Here is a 16,880-nt window from a genome sequence, read left to right as displayed (position 1 = left end):
AACGTTGAACACCCGTTGATTGAAACGCGCGGTCTTATCTTATCAATCAATCTCCCACACGGGTCATTTAACTAGTTAAACTCTCCCAGCATTCGCACTCGAAACAGCTTCTACCTTCAGATTCCACCTAGCTTGGCTTCTCTCTCTTCTACTCTCTCAAATCTTTAACCCCCCTTTAAAACTTGATCTACGACGCGTCGAGGACGCATATCTGCTAATGGAACCTCCCGAGTTCGTTACTCTCGCGTCGAACGATGGATTCGAATTCGTGATTTCAAGAAGTGCGGCTTGTATATCAGGAACAATACGTCGAATGCTTGATCCAGCTAGTCAGTTTCTCTCTTCAAGTTTGCTCAATTTGCGCCATGTCTGCTGCCATGCGCCCGATGCATTGCTGACTGGCTATTCCTTCTGATGATAGGCAAATTCTCCGAAGCCGTGACCGGCCGATGTGTCTTCGAAGATTTGAAGTATGCCACCTTCCAACTCTACTTCCCGATGAAATGCGTTTAGCTGCGTTGGGATTCATTTAACACAGGCGTTTCCTCTTCTCTAGTGGTGTCGTCCTCGAGAAGGTCTGTGAATATTTTCTCTATCACGAGAAGAATAAAGGCCAATCTGAAGTGCCCGATATGGATATACCGCCAGAACTATGTCTAGAGCTACTTATTGCGGCTGATTATCTCGACAGTGAGTGCCGAGAGCGCTTCGATTGCAAGAATACACCTCATCGATATTCCTACTGACGTTCTTGAAGCATAAACGGATCATGCGTTGTCGATTCTGGGAAGCTGAAGAGATATATTTGGCGTTTGGTGTTAAATCTTGACTAGAGCGGTTCGATGCAGGATAGCCATGGTTTCAGCAATATGCTTCGTTGGCTTATTTAGAGAGGCTAAGATGATACATAGATCTTTTTTTCTTCAATATACCCTCTTTCGCTATCTTTATTCTGCAGCTGATTGCCCTACAGGCCACCAGCAAAGCATGCAAGACTGAAGCCCACACCTGGCATTACGTACCCTCATGTCACGTTACAATGACATAGTCCCACTTATAGCTGAGGAATACGTCTAAACGTGATGGGTATATCAAACAGTTCCAGCGAGAAAGTGGCCTCGGGGGAGACTTGCGAATTCGCGTCACGCACCCTCTTGCCTCTCGAAAAATAGCTAGCGAAATACATGTCTCCATCAATCCAGCGGGAACTGCGACAGGTGTCTCGTCATGATCCGCGGCTACCAACCCGTCCTATCCTCCCCTAATATTGCTGCTCAACAGTATCCTAGGGTCAAGCTAGTGAGTATTTCTCCCCACTGACGAATCGACCAAAAAAAAGGAAAAAAGGAAAAAGAAAAAAAAAGAAATAGAGGCGGATGGTAGCAGCTGGGCCGCTTAGTCAAGCTTAACAGCGGAGGATTCCTGATGTTGTGCGTGAAAGGGGGGCGAAGCTTAACCATTTCCACAGCTATATTGCCCGGAATTACCGAAAACACTGGTGGGAATGGAGAATAATAGCAGCGTTGGAAGGGCTTCAGACAGACTTTGATCTGTCCGGGCTCAAATAGCTTATAATATATCGGGCTTGCTATCCATGTGCGGCGTTCCATCCTCTCTGTGTTAAGGCTTCCTTTTCGAACGGCCGGAAATCAGTTATTGTATATCGTAAAAACCACTTGATAGTCTTCAGTTCGTAGGCATATATCAAGCTGATTGGATCAAGCCGAAAGCAAAGGCGATTCATCTATCGTCCTCCCTTCTTCCCTGGCGGCCTCCTACCACCTTTGCCGCCAGGGGCTATGGTTGTTAATTTCTGCTCGTACAGCGGCTCCTTGCAGAAGCCAGCATCCGCAACTCTCAAATAGCTGACGACTCCCTGGTCAACAATACCAAGGATAACGTTTCGCCATCCATGTCGCAGCCGCATGTACATTAGACGATCCAATTTTTCACCGCGCGGGGGTGTTAATGGTGTACTTGCTAAGAGGGAGCCGAGTTCTGTAAGCGACGGTAGGGTGGGATGTGTTCGGGCGTTTATTACAGCAAGGCGGAAATCTGGTGTGCCCGGGAGGGATTTGCGAAACGGGGTTGAAGGCTTGTAGACATTGAACGCAAGGCGGTAAGGCGAGGTTGAATGGGCAATTGACGATATAATTTTCGGGTCTGAATCTGGGATATCCGGTTTAAAGCCTGGAATGATCGAGAGGGCACGATAGATGTCGTCTAGTTCGTCAAGTTAGTTTCGAAACATAATGTAAAAGGGACTTCCGCGACACACTGTAACTTCTGTAAATTCCCAAGCCTATCACCGGCCCATGGGCGGTAGAACATGCCGATTGTGAATTGATAATAGAGTAGAAAAGGCGCGATAAGCGTCCTAAAAGACCCGGCTGTGGTTCAGTGGATACATCCTCCATTCCCTGGTCAGTCTCCGCGGTTTCCGGTATTCCAGAATTGTTCTCTTCCCACCCTTCTGCACGAATAACGACATATCCACCTCTTTTTAATCCCGCGTATACGGTATAACGTTCTATGGACAATCCTCCACGTCCAATAAAGCACGCATAGGCTGCTTGCAAACTCATCGGAACACCTTGCTCCATAGCATCTGCGGCATCAATCATTCCTTTGCTCTCGAACGATTCTAGTGGCCATCTAATGTCCATACTTCCGCGTTCCAAAAGGTATAACGCTTCTTCCGGCAACAGCCACATTCTATTGAACTGATCTGCTTGGCCCATTGCTCTGAAATATTGGCCACGAGGATTCGGGACACACACGCAAAGGTCAGCCCCGCGGGGTCGGTAGACCTGCCTGTCCACATCCTGCTTAGTTGGAGCGCTCAAATTACCCTCGTCCTCGCCTTCTGGAAATCCGATCTCAGCATCCGTCTCTGTTAATGCTTGATCCGGCCGTGGCGTTACGGGTTCCAGGATCCCATCTGGACAGAAGATGCCCACAACTTTATTCCTGGGATTATGCAGCCGGGGAAAGACGAGTGCATTGTGCATAGCATCCCGGGATGCCGCAAGCGTGTCTGCTTGGTGAAGGGTAGGGTTTGGTTCAAAGTCCTTTTCTCCACGGCGCGGCAGGGTTTGCTGGGTAGGATCGGAAAAGCTGAAGTGAGTCAGCATTACCTTTGTGTCAGAAATAAAGACGAAAACCATTGGAGAGAGATTCACTTACAAAGAGACGTTGTTCAGGAAGCGGAAATCTTGAGTCTCGTCAGAGACGTCGTGATCGATGCTGGAGGAGGGATCCACGGAGGAAGGTCGCAACATGCCATCTTCGTCTGCGTCGGCCATCTTCTCAAGCTTACGTAGAGGGAGTAGGAGATCAAGTTAACTGCCTAAGTACCTCGTGCAAACCTGTTGTAACTTGGAAGCGCAATTCAGTTTGGTTGGACTCTGAAAACTCCCAGTGATTGATAAGATAACCAACGATCAATTCGCATCCTTGGCTTCTCGGTAACTAATCATCAACTAGTTAACTAACTAGCTAGCGCCTAGACGCGCGGCAACTCAAGCCTGTGTTGGGGGCGAGCTACTGAGGCACGTTGCAGCCGTTGCGGTGCGGCGATTAGGCCCGGCGGGGCGTTGCGAGCTTATTTTTGCCCCTCGTCGAATCCCTCAGCGCTGCTGCTTCTGACATCTGTCCTTCACGACCCAGGAACCTGTCAAACGATCTCTTTTCCTCTAATCCAGCTATTCAACCTCGATGAACATTTCTATCCACAAAACACCTCGACTAGTTATTGCACTAGCAGTCCGATATACCTGTATCTAAATGACTTCTCCTCGCCCATCCACCGTACTGATTGAACAAGCAAGTTCCTTTACAGACCCCATTGAGCGATGAACTTCTATGCGACTGTTATCTAACCCAAAGCCCGCTTTTCTGCGGTCAAAAAGATTTCAAGAAACTTAGCGAACACCCGTGCTTCATTCGGGCCCAATTCACCGCAGTATCGTGCTGTACTGGACGTGCTACGGGAATGCATTGCGGAAGCTGAAAGTTCGCGGAGTACGGAGATGGTAGCACCAGAGAGCTCGAGGTCTGTAGCAAGGACGATAGATGCGGAGATACAGGTGGATCAGTTGCGTGTTTTGTTGGAAAGGGAGCTTAAGATCGTCGAGCAATAATCGCGGAATTTCAGCCAGGAGACCCTGAGTTGAATACACACTAATGCAACGATGACTCCTACATATAATTGTCACGAGTTCATGACGGACGAAAGTCCTGATTTTCGTAGTCGTTCACGAGTTTGATATATTTCGTTTTCTGCTGGCGATCTAGTTATCGTATGTACACACCTTCAACAGAACAGGGCCATGCAACGATTCGATTATCAATGAGTACGTGTTCCCATCGTCTTTGACTCCCAAATTGCAGACTGTGGCCTTAACTACATCCGGCAAATCGGATTAGGCGGCCTCGACCAGTATTTGCCTCGTGCTAGAGCATCGTACAACGGGCCCATTACCACCTGTTCAAGCTCCGCTTCTTGTTTATTCCGTACCGAGTTCAAGAAATTGCTCTGCCGTCCCCGTCTACCCATATGCACAAAAAGATCTTTTAATCCCTTTATACGAGTAAGCGGCTCGACAATTCGCTTATATACTTCGGGCATGGCGACATTGTGCTGTAGGCGATTTTCCACATCGACGTCGGACGCCTGTCCGCATGACCTCTCGGTGCACTCCAGATAGAGCGAGAGAACAAGGTTTGATATGTTCAAGTGTTGGGTAATATAATCAAGCCTGTCGATCCAGAGTGCTATAGACGACGATCCGGGAGCATAGTCCTTTAGGTCGTTCAGATAAGAAAAACTAAAAGAGATGAACCGTATATGATGAAGGCAGCTTTGAGGCAGATACCATCCCAAGGGATCATCATGATGAGGGTGAAGGAACCGATTCTTAGAGAAGAACACGTGTTGTGAAAGTTCTCTTATCCTGCAATTTACCAGGAATAATGAAGCCGGGAATGTCCAACAATGATCCCTGGAAGTGTAACGGGCTCGAAATATATGGCAACCAATATATCTAATGCCCGCCCAGCCACGAATACCACAAGCCATTTCGGCACAGGTATTCAAAATATAGCCGATCCCCTTCAACCATCTAAGATCCCCCGGCGCGGAGAGACCTGCATATTCAAGAATTTTGAGCTGGAGTTCTATTGGAAGGTCCTCGAAGCGGAACGGGGGACAAGACACGATCTGCCCAGTAACTTGGCGAACAGTCCTCTCTGTCAACAGCTGGAGCTCGCGGCTACTGGCCATTTCAAAAGCTACAGAGCATTCTTTCAAGGTCGGGAGTGCGGAGAGTGTCCTCAGCATCGCCGAACCGATATGAGTATCCCCAGTGCCCAGGTTGAGCTTAACCTCCAAGACGTTTGGTTGAATGTGTGCAGCAAGTCTATCGCAGCATCTCTTCCACTCCTCAACAACCTGCCGCCCACATGCGAGCTCATTAGACCGCGTTGGAAACCTTTCAGTGATCGGCTTGCGAATCTTTATATTAATGGAAAGAAACGTCAATGACCTTAGATCCAAGGGGCTTAGGTTCCGCAACGCGAAGAGGGCATTGAAGGTATGCAACACCACTTTGTTTTCGGAATAAAAGGCTTGTAATGCATCATCTGCGATCTCGCGAGAAACGTAGAAGAGCTGGTTCGAAACAGGAGGACGTGGGTCGTCGTCGATTTCTCTGAATGTTTTACTCTGAGCCGACCACACAAAAACAAAATACTCCGGTGGATAAGACAGTGTAACTTGGGAAGTCGATGGTATGATAAGACCTAGCAGTACATATACTTGCCGACGAATCGCATACGGCAACTTTAGGAGCAGGGGTCTTGTAGAGCTCTTGTTCTGCATATCGCTCGGGTGCTTGAAAATCGAGTTTGCCATCCCGGACTCCGTAGGATAGAAGAAAATTATGTCTCTAATACGGAGGACTTCGGAGGTCGGCTTCGATCACTGGGCATCGAAACCCCATGCGAAAGGGAACAAACTCGAAGGCGGTGAGCCCCCTTGCGGCTCCTAACTACTTAGTTTGATTAGTGAGCTCAAAACAAGGCTGGGAAAAAGTGCTAACTAAACTAATTTGGGGCCGAGCGGCTGGAACAAGGGGAGTGTGTGTCGAACATAATAATAATGGCATACTCCGTACAGAGTATCCAGATAGTAGCATTGCCCGTAGGCAAAATCGACATACACTCAAGAACGGTAGTAATTGCATGTGTCTTGTAAAGTACCATCATCTCAACCACACTGAACAAAACATGGTCGCTGTTCATAATAAGGTCCCTATTGGGATGTGACAAGAAAGAAAGCAAGGATATCGTATCCACACTTGTGAACAATAGAAGAGAATTAGGAATCAATCCGCGCCCTCTAGCTCCATAAAAAAAAATTGCCAATGGGGGGGTCAAATAAAGCGCCTTCACTCCGTAACATTCCCAGATGCAAAACAGATTTTCCACCAGGCCCAAGAAGAAAAGTATTAATGCCAATAGGGAGAAATCCGTAAAATGCCCCGTCTGGATATTCCCTTGCCAATAGAGCAGGTAAATCTGACCCAAAAGTGGATACGTACGTATGTATGAATGAAAACAGGCTTTCTGGTTCGATGAGTAGGGTTCGCCGATAAAAGGATAAAATCGCCGACCGTTTGAGGAGTTCCAAAAATAAATCGAAGGTAGGTCATATCAAAGGCGCCGCCGGTCGGCATAGAAAGGTTAAGCAAGGTGAGGGTGGTTAGAAACGATGTGTCTATATTGCACTGCGCTCCCAAACCCCTTCGCACACTTGGTTTTCACCATGACACTTATCGCGCGTTCATACCGGAGGTAGCGGCAGAGAAGCGCTAAGCAGCTAGGTGTGATGAGACATCATAATACCGAGCCGGGCCATCACTAATACGTGGGTGTTGGTGTTAGGAGGGTCGTGAATCAGTCATAAGTCGTTCAACGTACGTTACGAAAACGGGCGGCCGTGTTAATTTCGGTCGGATGGGCAAATCACAAGGGCCAGGTGCCGGCTTGTAGTATTTCAATCTATCAACGGCTTTTTCACATTGCCCACAATCGCTACGTTGATGTAATTCAATGCGTAGGGGTCGTGAGCTCGCACTATTGTTGGCAAAGGTAACATCGGATTATCGGGATTAATATGCCTGGCTTCTCTAGCTGCCTGCTCGATGGCTTCCATTTCTTCTTTGCATCCAACATGATCCTGAGGACAGACGACAATGGGCTGGCGAAGTACTATGTCTTTAGCTGAAGTTAAATGGGCCTGTAAGGGATTATCCTAGTCAGCTCGGACCTTTTTCATGAAGCATCCTTGACACGCACCTTGACCGTAAGATAATATTCGATTTTATATAGTGACGCGGTTGTGGTAAATGAAGTGACAGCATAAAATGGAAAGCCCGGTTTTGAACGCGGTAGAATGCCATCTGAATCGCGTAGGTCCCTCGCAGGGAATACCAGACCCAGATTGGTGATATACCCTGCTTCGGGCAGTTTCATACCCACGCTTTCTGACCTCTTCGCCAAGGTTTTCACTTTGCGCTGAGGCTCATCGCCCTCATGGTTGTAAATAATCTCTTCGTCGATGGTAAGGGTAAGCTTTTGAATTGTGACTTTTCGGGCTTTACTTATCCAATCTGGGTTCGGGGAAAGCTGCACATATACGCTAACAGGGTCGAGAGGTCCATATGACCACCGCGGTAACGATATTCCCAGAGTAACCAAATGGTCCGATACCTTTTGCGATGATTCGGGTCGGTTATACATCCCAAACGTTGACAAAGTATCGTATCGCGCCAACGGCACAGGAAATGCATACTTCTTCTGTTCCGACGGGCCTTGTTGAACCATAACCACCAACTCGTACAATGTCTCTGCGGTCCGGCTGGGGAGCTGTAAGCTGGGCGGCGGTAGTCTCCGAGATGATTCCTGTCCGCCTCGGCCGAACGGTATAAATAATACGAAGGGGAGGTCCATCGCCATAATCTCTTCATGATCACGGCCCATCGGGCAACGGAAGAGGAGCATTTCTTTGCCAACGATATCCGTAATCTCTTTGCGGGGCGCCGCGAGGTGTCTCTTCGTTACCGAGTCCGCAGAGGGATGTATCGTCTCTCGTCGCTGCAGACATATTGTGACCATGGAAATGTTAACGGGGGCGGATATGCCAGCGCTGGGTCGTATCTCAACCTTTCCCTCGATGCGGGGCTTCGAACAGTGGTCAGCAACGGCGATCCCAGCGACTATGCACCCGAAGCCTTGTATCGCGAACACCGGAATGAATTCAAGGGGACGGAAAACTCACCAGAGTTGCTGATATGCCAGGGTAGCCGACGAGAAAGTTGCTGTTCGGAGGCCCGGACACGCGCACGAATGCGGCCATTTTTGAACCAGAGGTTCCTCTTAAGCCACCATGAGCCGGAGATAGGGATGCGCGTCGCGAACTGAGACTGCTGTTGAACTTTATTAATATGATCAACTGTTCTGGCGACCGTGGTGCATGAGGCTATCCCTGCGTGTGGGTGAACGTTGGCTCCAGCGCACGAGGAGGAGCTAAGTCAAGGGTCGCTCTTTAGTGCGGAGACGCGAACGGGGGCGGGTAGGTATGGTCGAAACGGCTCAGGGTTCGACGGATTCAGAGGTAACCAGGAAATGTCGGCGAGGAAACAAGCATCATAGGGAGTCTGCGTAGGGATCAAACGCAGTGCGATGGAGACGACACTCTTGGGAGCATCTGCAGCAGATGTGTGCGCCGAAGATATTTTTTGTCTGACCGGCACCTCTTTTGGCAGCAGCCTTCTTCCAGGGATAATGGAACGGCAGGGGTTGCAATTGGAAATTCGTACCCCGTACGCAGTACTCCCGTAGTAACTTGGTAGGAAAACGACCGGTGGCCCACACGGATTAACTTAGTTGACGAGTCCCTGTTGGCCTGGCCAACCTGCGAATTTTTAACAATCTGATAGAGTGATGATGACGATGACAAGATGTTTTTGGTGGTCGCTTTCCGGGCGGCAAAACCCGAGGACTAACTGGTTAACTAGTTAATATGGTTAAATGTGCCAAACTCTCGTACAACTCTGGCTGGCCGCCACAATGTGTTTGGCAGTTACTATTCCATCCAGGGGACGGGATAAACAAAGCTAGCAGCTCTGTAACTAACTTTGTTGTTGACTCTTGCGTAAATTCTAGGCGGTGGACTCTGTGCGTGCAGCTCCACGTCATCCCCTGGGTCACGGTTTTTTAAGGCTCTGGATCACTCTACATACTCACATATTGTTGCTGTACCTTGCCGGAAAACCACATTGTTTCAAGACAACTGCATATATATTACTCTGTACTCTGTACTCTATATACTCTGTACATACCAAGGAATTAACTATGGAGTCCAAGGGCCCAGAGAATCCGACCGCAACTCCTAGGGATGGGTGTGAAGTATCTCCTTAAGAGCAGGAGTAGCAAGAAACAAACATTTTCCTGAATGCGTGCTGGAGGTAGGCCGCTCTTTGCCGTCTACTCCGTATGCTCCCCATATGCGATGCGCCAAGGATCTGAGAAATGCGGGAATTGTCCACTGTTCGCGATTGGAGCACGCTGGAGGAGAGGCGGCCGGCGGCGTCGTTGGTGGCTGCAAGGCTGGGGGAACAAAACGGTCCCGGCCGGCGTCTAAACCACGTGATCGGCGAGAGATGCAGGCTGGCGGGCGCGGAGTGCCGGGGGGAAATGGTTGGAAGACGACGACGACGACGACGACGCGACGGTGAGCATTGTTGCGGAGCTCGGACTCCTGATGACTGCCTGGGAGCCTGCACTACAATGTCTGTCACGGTGAGCATCGCATTTAACCAAGTTTATCTGACCCAAGAAGCGGCATCAGTTGACATCTAACCGCATCTGTACCAGCTCCATACCACCCATGGCGACCTCAAGGTAGAGATATTCTGTGAAGCTGTCCCCAGGACCGCCGAGGTATGTTCCATTTACATTTAGTCCGTCGCGTTCACAACTCCCTCTCCAGCGGTTTTACTTGTTGTTATTTTACTCTATTTGCTTGACTCTAAAAGCTAACCACAAGCCAGAATTTCCTAGCCCTATGTGCCTCAGGCGCCTACAACGACACCCCCTTCCACCGCCTGATCCCCTCTTTTATGATCCAAGGCGGCGACATATCTCTCTCCCTGCCCTCCACCGATTCCGAATTACCCCCCGAACGACCTTCGTTACCATTCGAAATCCCCAAGGGCGGAGCATCAATTCACCACCCAGAGCCCCTCGAGCAAGAAATCCACCTTCCGTCCCTCCGACACAATGCCCGTGGAATCCTCAGCATGGCGAGCAAAGCCGTTAAAAAGAGCACAACGGGTTCGGAGACAAAGCACATCAACGGCAGTCAGTTTTTCATCACATTTGCCCCCGCGTCTCATCTTGATGGGAAGAGTACTGTCTTTGGGAAGGTTCTAGGTCTGGGTTCCAAGGAACAAGGGGAGGAGCACGATACATTGACGAAGTTGGAAAACGCGAAGGTGAAGATTGATAAGAAAGGGAGGGTCGTACAGCCGGGTGATGTTGGGAAGAACCAGAAGAAAGAAAAAGCAGAAGTGGAGCAGGATGCGGAATGGGAGCGAATTGGGATTGAAAGGGTGACAATCCATGCAAATCCGTTTGCGGAATGAGCGGCCAGCGGTTCTGGAAAAATATAATGGGCCCCCGGTGACCCTGGATTGAAATATTCCAGTGTTTCTTTGGTCATTTGGACGGAAACCCGGTTGACAGCCAGCGAATATCCGTACAAAAGGTTCCTCCTTGCATCCTCCCTTCGGGAAGTCACGATCTTGATCTGGACATGACGCTCTCTGCCGAGCCGTTGGGTTTCGCCTAGCCCACTCCTTCGTCTCGGGTTGGGAGCGAAGACCGGATCAATTCTCGTATCCGCCGTCAGGTCAACCAAGAAAATTATGCCTGGGGCTTTCAAAAACAAAAGACCCTTTCTCGTGCTAGACTGATCAAAGATCAGTTCTCAAAGGCCTGGCTTCTTTAAAATTTGTCCGAATAACACGCATTCTGTGGATAGCTAATTTATCAAGCTGGATGAATCTGTACATTTACATCTGGCCAATTCTATCTGATTAGAGCGTATAAACTATGCCAAGCAGGGTGCAAGAAAATAATAATCATCTTTCGTTCTATCCCAGAACGCAATGAGCAAAAGGATAATGCCACCTTTTCGGGATTCTAGCTTCAGATTTTGTATCGCGTTAAAAAAAAATGGGTCATTCCAGTTCATTAATACACATCACAAAGGAGAGAGGGAACTCAAGACAGTGTCTACACACGAGATCATGATGCTTCATCCTTTTGATTGTCCTCTTCATAGCCCTCAGTTTTCATATCTTTCAATCCAAGTTCATCTTCTTCCTCGTCTGTCCGAGTGTAGTCTTCAATATGCAACTGAGGGTCGGGATCCGGTGCATGGAGGTTCTGGACGTAACTGTTTGCAAGAGGATCTTCAAGTAAAATCTTGAATTTAAGTTCTCCCTTAATAGCGGCATCGAGCCTGCTGAAAAATCGTTCCCAGGTTGATCGCTCCTCAGCAGCCATCGAGTCACCCGGAGCCAGGTCTTCATCGCCAATCTCAAAGATCTGACCATGAAGCTGATCGCGGACTTGGGTTAAAAGGCCCTCAACGGTAGTAAACCGACCACCAAGGGTGCCCGGCTGCACGGAAAGGTCGAGCTCTTCGCTTGCAACGGCACAGGTATCTGACTTAAGGATATCGCGAGAGAGATCTTTAATACCCTCAACTTGGAGGGTAATGCGTCTGCCTTTCTCTGGAACAGCCCCACCTGTCTTTACTTCATTTGTTCGATAACCACAATGATCGCATACCGTACTCCAAATGAATACTTCCTTAAAATGGGGAATATCCACCTTCTGCATATTTACCGAGCATACTTTCGTGCAGCCAGGACACTCGGCGGGAAGACTGTACACCTTTCCGTCTATGATATCGAGATCATTCGGATCACCCGCAGAAACCATCATGTTTCCTGTTTCTTCCCCTCCTCCAATACCCAATTCTTCATTCTGCTCACGAGTCCGGCGGTAATCCTTCCGTTGGTATTTGTTCCCTTCATCATGGGGTGCAGGTGCGATCCAGGAGTTGCCTGATGGGTCATCGAGTGAGATGGTGAAAGGAAATGCTTCACGATGAACCATTTTCTTCAACTTTTGAATAACGGTTTCCAAGGACTGGTAGAGTTCCGGGTCAGCGATCTTTCTCGCAGGCTGATCGCTTTCAAGCTGCTCGAGAATCTTCGATAATATTCCTTCAACATTGGTGAGTTGCCCATCGCCCTTGGGCATTTCTATTCCCAAAGTCTCCAGACGAAAGACTGCCGAATCACTTTTGATAACCTGCCTCTCGAAATCTCTGGGGGACTCGACTTCTAGGGTGTACCGCGAACCTTGTTCTTGGATCTGGCCGGCAGCCTTGATTGAATTATTCTTAAAAAAACAGTGAGGGCACTCAAATGACTCTAACAGGACGTCTCGGAAAAAGGGGATGCGAAGTAGGAGGATTTTGGTCACACCCTAGAACCCGGTGAATGTCAGCCTCAAAGGACCAAATGGCCAGGGAAACTTTCGCGACTTACATTCTTATGGCAATTCATACATAAACTTTCCAATTGCATGGGCCCGACATCGTCTTCATTTTCATCCTTTCCTTCTTCCTTTCCAGATTTGTTCAGGGACGTTTCTTCTAATTTAGCGGATAGATGCTGCGTAGAATCTTCCTGGAGCCCTGCGGATGTTTTCGCGACGGCTGCGCTTTCGCTATTTGCCATGATTCTGGTCTCTAAGGCTAAGTGAAGGCGCTATCAAACGCGCGGTCGAATTGAACTCTTGGTTATACGCGGTTGTCTTTGGGGGAAAAATTGCTTGGAAGGGAAAGATAACAACCAATGGAGATGAGGGTTCTTAGAGAATAACCCTTAAAATGCCCACGGCAACTGACAGGTCCAGGTTGTTTCCTTTTCTCAATAAGTGTCGCGGTGCTTTTTCTTCGGCCAAAAAAAAAAGTTCAGTTTGGAGAAACATTCCAATTCTTTCTGGGATGCTCCCCGCACTAGCACATATTAAGTTTAGCCTTATCGTCAGGCCCCGCACTAAAACATTTTTGGACTGAAACGGGACAAACAATTTTTCCGTGCTATTTTGGGAAAGTAGGGCTTAGGGCTGTAAAAAGTCGAGCAGATCAAGGGATGTCGACGGCGAGGGCTGCGAGGTCTGTTTGCTCGCTGCGAGAGCTGCTAAGAGGCCTTGTTGTTTGCGAGCCTTGGCTCTGTTCTTACTGCTCGCATTATCCGAACTGCTTTTCATCTTAGCGGAGCTAAGCGTAGCAGCAACATTGAGCTCCGGGGCCGATGTCTCGGTCTGGCTTGTAGGTTGTAACGAATTAAGTGCTGAGGTATCAGCCGCGATTCTGCCCCCTGGCCGGTTAGGTTTTGCTTTTTTAAACGGCTGGACAGTTTGGCGATGGCAGCGCAGGCAGTTGTAGACAGCACATGATTCCTTGTCGTTTGTGGGTGGCATCCTTCCACGCCTTGCGCCCTTTGGAGCCCTGGCACGGGTAGAAACTGTGCAAGTTGTAGCTGGAAGACAAATACTCCCACATGATGGACAGTATTCTCTTTTCTGACTGAAAGACATTGGCTTTGACAGCTCATAGAGGACACAGTTGTGAGCTGCCAAAAGATGGGCAGATGTTGATGGGCTGTCAGACGCCAGCATCAGAGCTGACTTCTTTAGAAATTCCAGTCGTGCAGCCATATGGCTCATGGTAGGTAGTGATAGACTGTCCGCTAAAAGTAGCGGTAGGTAGGAATTAGCACTGGAAGGAGCGTACTCCGTAGAAAGGAGAGAGATGTATGTAGGGAAGACAGTGTGAGTTTGATATGGTCAGTTGAGAAGGGGGAGACGGCCGATCAAGTGAGAAACATCAAAACCACCAACAGAGCTTCCCGCGCTCTACTTAATCCTCACTTTATCGCTCACAACATGCTCAGGGTGGTTCATTCGCGTGCAAATCTCTTTGATCAACTTTTCTTCAAGTATCATCCTCGCATCTATTTAAACCACCCATTCTCTCTGGTCTTAACCTTCCGAAAATATTGTCGTTCGTCGTCACCAACCTACTTGACGCGCCACAGCAGAAAATCCTTGCATCAGTCGTCGTCACTTTGTCGACAAACCACTATGGCATCTGATCTGCCAACACAGAAGGGCTTTCGCCTTGCTATAGAAGGATGCGTGAGTGTTCCTTTTGCTACCCTCAGCCTGCTTTTTCTTGTTGCGACGCTTGTTCTTATCACTGGAGCAGCACATCAACTACAGTAAAACTGACCTGCTTAGGGACATGGAAAACTACATGAGATCTATGACTCAGTAAAGAAATCGGCTGAGGCCAAGGGTTGGGATGGTGTGGATTTGGTTATTATTGGGGGTGATTTTCAAGTGAGACCACGTCTATGTCAAGTGCTCTATTCCCTGCTGTTGCCCTGACTAACATTTATCTACAGGCTGTCAGAAACTCCAATGACATGGCTTGCATGGCTGTTCCAGCAAAATATAAGAAAATTGGTGATTTTCATGAGTACTACAGCGGTGCTCGAGTCGCACCTTATCTGACTATCTTCGTGGGAGGCAATCACGAAGCAAGCAATCATCTTTTCGAGCTATATTATGGAGGTTGGGTCGCACCCAATATTTATTACCTTGGCGCCGCAAATGTCATTCGATGCGGACCCTTGAGAATTGCCGGGATGTCGGGAATCTGGAAAGGCTATGACTATCGCCGCCAGCATTTTGAAAGGTTGCCATATGGCGATGACGCATTACGTTCTATCTATCATGTTAGGGAGATCGACGTCCGCAAGTTACTCCAAGTTCGCACACAAGTTGACATCGGAATTAGTCACGATTGGCCGCAGGCTATTGAATGGACTGGTGATGTCGATGATCTATTCCGCAGAAAGCCTCATTTTGTCAAAGATGCAGAGTCTGGAAAGCTTGGAAGTCCCGCAGTGCGATATGTTCTTGACCGCTTGCGACCAGCTCATTGGTTTTCTGCACACTTGCATGTGAAATACACTTCCACCCTGGAGCATAAGGCCTATTCTCCTCCTAGAGCAGTTAATGCTCACAACATTGACACGAAATCACAGCAGTCGCGCATGAAAGATCCCGCCAAAGATCCAGAACCTGAGGAAGTTATGGCGAAGCCAATGCAAGCGTGCGTCAGAAGACCTCAGATGATGACTCCAGGCGCCGCAGCATACTCTGACAGGCGACCTGTTACTTATAACACTCAGCTTCAGAGCAGTGAACAGGACCGTATAAATGCCTGGAGAGGATTTTATGAGGTGGCCTCAAAAAGGGAAGCTGAAGAAAATGCCGAATATTTGAAAGCTGCGGATGAGTTTAGACGTCGTGTCGATGCTGGGGAAATCGAAAAACCTAAGTCCAATATTGACTATCAGGTGACCTGGAAGAAAGTTGTTACTGATGATGGCCTCTCGCGAGAAGTTTCAGACGTTGTGAGAACCAAAGCTGAGGATGAAATTAACCAAGTTCAGAAAGAGACTGCCCCTTCTCCTGTAAAAAATGCAGACGAAATAGATCTTGAGATGGAATCTGCATCAGAAACGGCTGAGACACCAAACGAAGCTCTTGATGCCTCTATCACAAAGCAAAGCTTTTCCACCCAATTGGAAACTACAGCTACCATGCCCATGCCACCTGCACAATTTGATGGAGTCTCAGATGAACTTCGTGAACAACTGCCAGCCAGTTTTCAAAAACGTGACAAAACACAGGACAAGGCCATAGCTGAGGAAGAGCTTCCGGGGGGTATTACAAACAAGGCAACCCAATTTTTGGCTCTGGACAAATGTGAGCCGCACAGAAAATTCCTGGAGCTGCTCGAGATATTTCCTGTGTCTGAAAGCGACCACACTGATGAACAACGTCCATACCAACTTAAATATGATAAGGAATGGCTTGCGATCACACGTGTTTTTGCTGAGGGATTCGTGGTAGGGAAGAAGTCGCAAGTTCTCATTGACAAAGGGAGCGCATTTTATAAACCAAAAATCATTGATGCTGAGGCCTGGGTTGAAGAAAATATTGTCAAGGAAGGCAAGATGGTTGTTCCACACAACTTCACCATCACAGCACCTGTCTATGAACCCTCTGTTCCTGTCACCACTCCTGAGCAGCCGTTCGAGTACTTGAATCCCCAGACCACTCGATTCTGCGAAATGCTAGGCATCGCAAATCCATTTGAGCAATCTGAAGAAGAGCGTGCTGAACAAGAAGCAGCTATCAGACAGGCCAACGATCGCCGAAAATCGGAGCCCGCTCATTCCGGTCGTCGGGGAGGCTTTCGAGGAGGTCGTGGCGGCGGCTGGGGACGTGGAAACGGTGGGTACGGCGGCCGAGGCGGTTGGCAAGGAGGTCGCGGAAGAGGACGCGGTGGGCCGTAAATCGTTACCTAACCACCTCCCTCCTCTCACAAAATCACTTCGCTTCGACATCGAATTTGATTTCAAGGCGCAATTTATAGGTTACGGATTTTTTACTTCCCAGCAGAGCTTGCATTTTACTGGCCGTTCGGGGTGAACGGTGTTGAGGCGGGATTGCTGAACATGAAAATTAGGGCTGAAAGTCATTGATTTCGCTCCGTGCTGAGCATCTACTTTGGCATTTCTCTAAGCCAGAGTGATGAAATTGCACCATTCCTCATAGGTAAAAAACCCTGGGACGGGAGTTAGAAAAAGGGACTG

The 16,880-nt window shown here is 48.6% G+C and overlaps 10 protein-coding genes across 10 annotated transcripts; 4 read left to right on the top strand and 6 right to left on the bottom strand.

The window, feature by feature from the left end:
* The first annotated feature begins 7 nt into the window (after window positions 1–7).
* Window positions 8–1,276, top strand: CIMG_09707 (transcriptional elongation regulator Elc1/Elongin C). The gene is made up of 4 exons (XM_001240085.2): window positions 8–329; window positions 422–470; window positions 557–694; window positions 758–1,276. Exons 1-4 carry the CDS (start codon window positions 218–220, stop codon window positions 831–833), a joined length of 375 nt encoding a protein of 124 aa, XP_001240086.2. The 5' UTR covers window positions 8–217; the 3' UTR covers window positions 834–1,276.
* On the bottom strand, window positions 902–3,411 carry CIMG_09708 (tRNA splicing endonuclease subunit). The gene is made up of 3 exons (XM_001240086.2): window positions 3,187–3,411; window positions 2,279–3,117; window positions 902–2,223 (listed from the first exon to the last, which is right to left on the bottom strand). The coding sequence occupies exons 1-3, from the start codon at window positions 3,303–3,305 to the stop codon at window positions 1,745–1,747; spliced, it is 1,437 nt and encodes a 478-aa protein (XP_001240087.1). The 5' UTR covers window positions 3,306–3,411; the 3' UTR covers window positions 902–1,744.
* A 269-nt stretch (window positions 3,412–3,680) lies between these two features.
* Window positions 3,681–4,204, top strand: CIMG_12967 (uncharacterized protein). Its single transcript, XM_004445198.1, has 2 exons — window positions 3,681–3,825; window positions 3,912–4,204. The coding sequence occupies exons 1-2, from the start codon at window positions 3,787–3,789 to the stop codon at window positions 4,140–4,142; spliced, it is 270 nt and encodes an 89-aa protein (XP_004445255.1). The 5' UTR covers window positions 3,681–3,786; the 3' UTR covers window positions 4,143–4,204.
* A 201-nt stretch (window positions 4,205–4,405) lies between these two features.
* Window positions 4,406–5,914, bottom strand: CIMG_09709 (uncharacterized protein; the record flags this gene model as incomplete). The annotated part of the gene is made up of 2 exons (XM_001240087.1): window positions 4,406–4,804; window positions 4,967–5,914. The coding sequence occupies 2 exons, from the start codon at window positions 5,912–5,914 to the stop codon at window positions 4,406–4,408; spliced, it is 1,347 nt and encodes a 448-aa protein (XP_001240088.1).
* A 225-nt stretch (window positions 5,915–6,139) lies between these two features.
* CIMG_09710 (arrestin domain-containing protein) lies at window positions 6,140–8,419 on the bottom strand (the record flags this gene model as incomplete). Its single annotated transcript, XM_001240088.2, has 3 exons — window positions 6,140–7,300; window positions 7,360–8,244; window positions 8,342–8,419. The coding sequence occupies 3 exons, from the start codon at window positions 8,417–8,419 to the stop codon at window positions 7,058–7,060; spliced, it is 1,206 nt and encodes a 401-aa protein (XP_001240089.1). The 3' UTR covers window positions 6,140–7,057.
* Window positions 8,420–8,731: 312 nt separating this feature from the next.
* Window positions 8,732–9,342, bottom strand: CIMG_12966 (uncharacterized protein; the record flags this gene model as incomplete). Its single annotated transcript, XM_001240089.2, has 3 exons — window positions 8,732–9,064; window positions 9,200–9,264; window positions 9,306–9,342. 3 exons carry the CDS (start codon window positions 9,340–9,342, stop codon window positions 8,732–8,734), a joined length of 435 nt encoding a protein of 144 aa, XP_001240090.2.
* A 447-nt stretch (window positions 9,343–9,789) lies between these two features.
* On the top strand, window positions 9,790–11,244 carry CIMG_09712 (peptidyl-prolyl cis-trans isomerase 10). The gene is made up of 3 exons (XM_001240090.2): window positions 9,790–9,864; window positions 9,940–10,005; window positions 10,116–11,244. The coding sequence occupies exons 1-3, from the start codon at window positions 9,853–9,855 to the stop codon at window positions 10,707–10,709; spliced, it is 672 nt and encodes a 223-aa protein (XP_001240091.1). The 5' UTR covers window positions 9,790–9,852; the 3' UTR covers window positions 10,710–11,244.
* On the bottom strand, window positions 11,112–13,081 carry CIMG_09713 (ZPR1 zinc finger domain-containing protein). Its single transcript, XM_001240091.2, has 2 exons — window positions 12,690–13,081; window positions 11,112–12,627 (listed from the first exon to the last, which is right to left on the bottom strand). The coding sequence occupies exons 1-2, from the start codon at window positions 12,879–12,881 to the stop codon at window positions 11,374–11,376; spliced, it is 1,446 nt and encodes a 481-aa protein (XP_001240092.2). The 5' UTR covers window positions 12,882–13,081; the 3' UTR covers window positions 11,112–11,373.
* On the bottom strand, window positions 12,856–13,989 carry CIMG_09714 (uncharacterized protein). Its single transcript, XM_001240092.2, has one exon. It carries the CDS (start codon window positions 13,873–13,875, stop codon window positions 13,267–13,269), a length of 609 nt encoding a protein of 202 aa, XP_001240093.1. The 5' UTR covers window positions 13,876–13,989; the 3' UTR covers window positions 12,856–13,266.
* A 303-nt stretch (window positions 13,990–14,292) lies between these two features.
* Window positions 14,293–16,580, top strand: CIMG_09715 (RNA lariat debranching enzyme; the record flags this gene model as incomplete). Its single annotated transcript, XM_001240093.1, has 3 exons — window positions 14,293–14,346; window positions 14,449–14,550; window positions 14,616–16,580. 3 exons carry the CDS (start codon window positions 14,293–14,295, stop codon window positions 16,578–16,580), a joined length of 2,121 nt encoding a protein of 706 aa, XP_001240094.1.
* Window positions 16,581–16,880: the final 300 nt, after the last annotated feature.

Source organism: Coccidioides immitis (genome assembly GCF_000149335.2).
Source record: "Coccidioides immitis RS genomic scaffold supercont3.2, whole genome shotgun sequence".
Taxonomy (NCBI): domain Eukaryota; kingdom Fungi; phylum Ascomycota; class Eurotiomycetes; order Onygenales; family Onygenaceae; genus Coccidioides; species Coccidioides immitis.
Note: the sequence above shows the minus strand (reverse complement) of the source record. Positions and strands in the feature narration are given on the sequence as shown.

Excerpts from the sequence above, each read along its gene's own strand:
- CIMG_09707 (XM_001240085.2), top strand. The coding sequence starts at position 218 with ATGGAACCTCCCGAGTTCGTTACTCTCGCGTCGAACGATGGATTCGAA. Across the intron at positions 471-556 it reads TGTGTCTTCGAAGATTTGAA|TGGTGTCGTCCTCGAGAAGG; the intron begins GTATGCCACCTT and ends CCTCTTCTCTAG. Across the intron at positions 695-757 it reads GCTGATTATCTCGACAGTGA|CATAAACGGATCATGCGTTG; the intron begins GTGCCGAGAGCG and ends ACGTTCTTGAAG.
- CIMG_09708 (XM_001240086.2), bottom strand. The coding sequence starts at position 3,305 with ATGGCCGACGCAGACGAAGATGGCATGTTGCGACCTTCCTCCGTGGAT. Across the intron at positions 3,118-3,186 it reads TTCCTGAACAACGTCTCTTT|CTTTTCCGATCCTACCCAGC; the intron begins GTAAGTGAATCT and ends GACTCACTTCAG. Across the intron at positions 2,224-2,278 it reads GGGAATTTACAGAAGTTACA|ACGACATCTATCGTGCCCTC; the intron begins GTGTGTCGCGGA and ends TTGACGAACTAG.
- CIMG_12967 (XM_004445198.1), top strand. The coding sequence starts at position 3,787 with ATGACTTCTCCTCGCCCATCCACCGTACTGATTGAACAA. Across the intron at positions 3,826-3,911 it reads CCACCGTACTGATTGAACAA|ATTTCAAGAAACTTAGCGAA; the intron begins GCAAGTTCCTTT and ends GCGGTCAAAAAG.
- CIMG_09712 (XM_001240090.2), top strand. Across the intron at positions 10,006-10,115 it reads CTGTCCCCAGGACCGCCGAG|AATTTCCTAGCCCTATGTGC; the intron begins GTATGTTCCATT and ends ACCACAAGCCAG.
- CIMG_09713 (XM_001240091.2), bottom strand. The coding sequence starts at position 12,881 with ATGGCAAATAGCGAAAGCGCAGCCGTCGCGAAAACATCCGCAGGGCTC. Across the intron at positions 12,628-12,689 it reads GTATGAATTGCCATAAGAAT|GGTGTGACCAAAATCCTCCT; the intron begins GTAAGTCGCGAA and ends ACCGGGTTCTAG.
- CIMG_09714 (XM_001240092.2), bottom strand. The coding sequence starts at position 13,875 with ATGAGCCATATGGCTGCACGACTGGAATTTCTAAAGAAGTCAGCTCTG.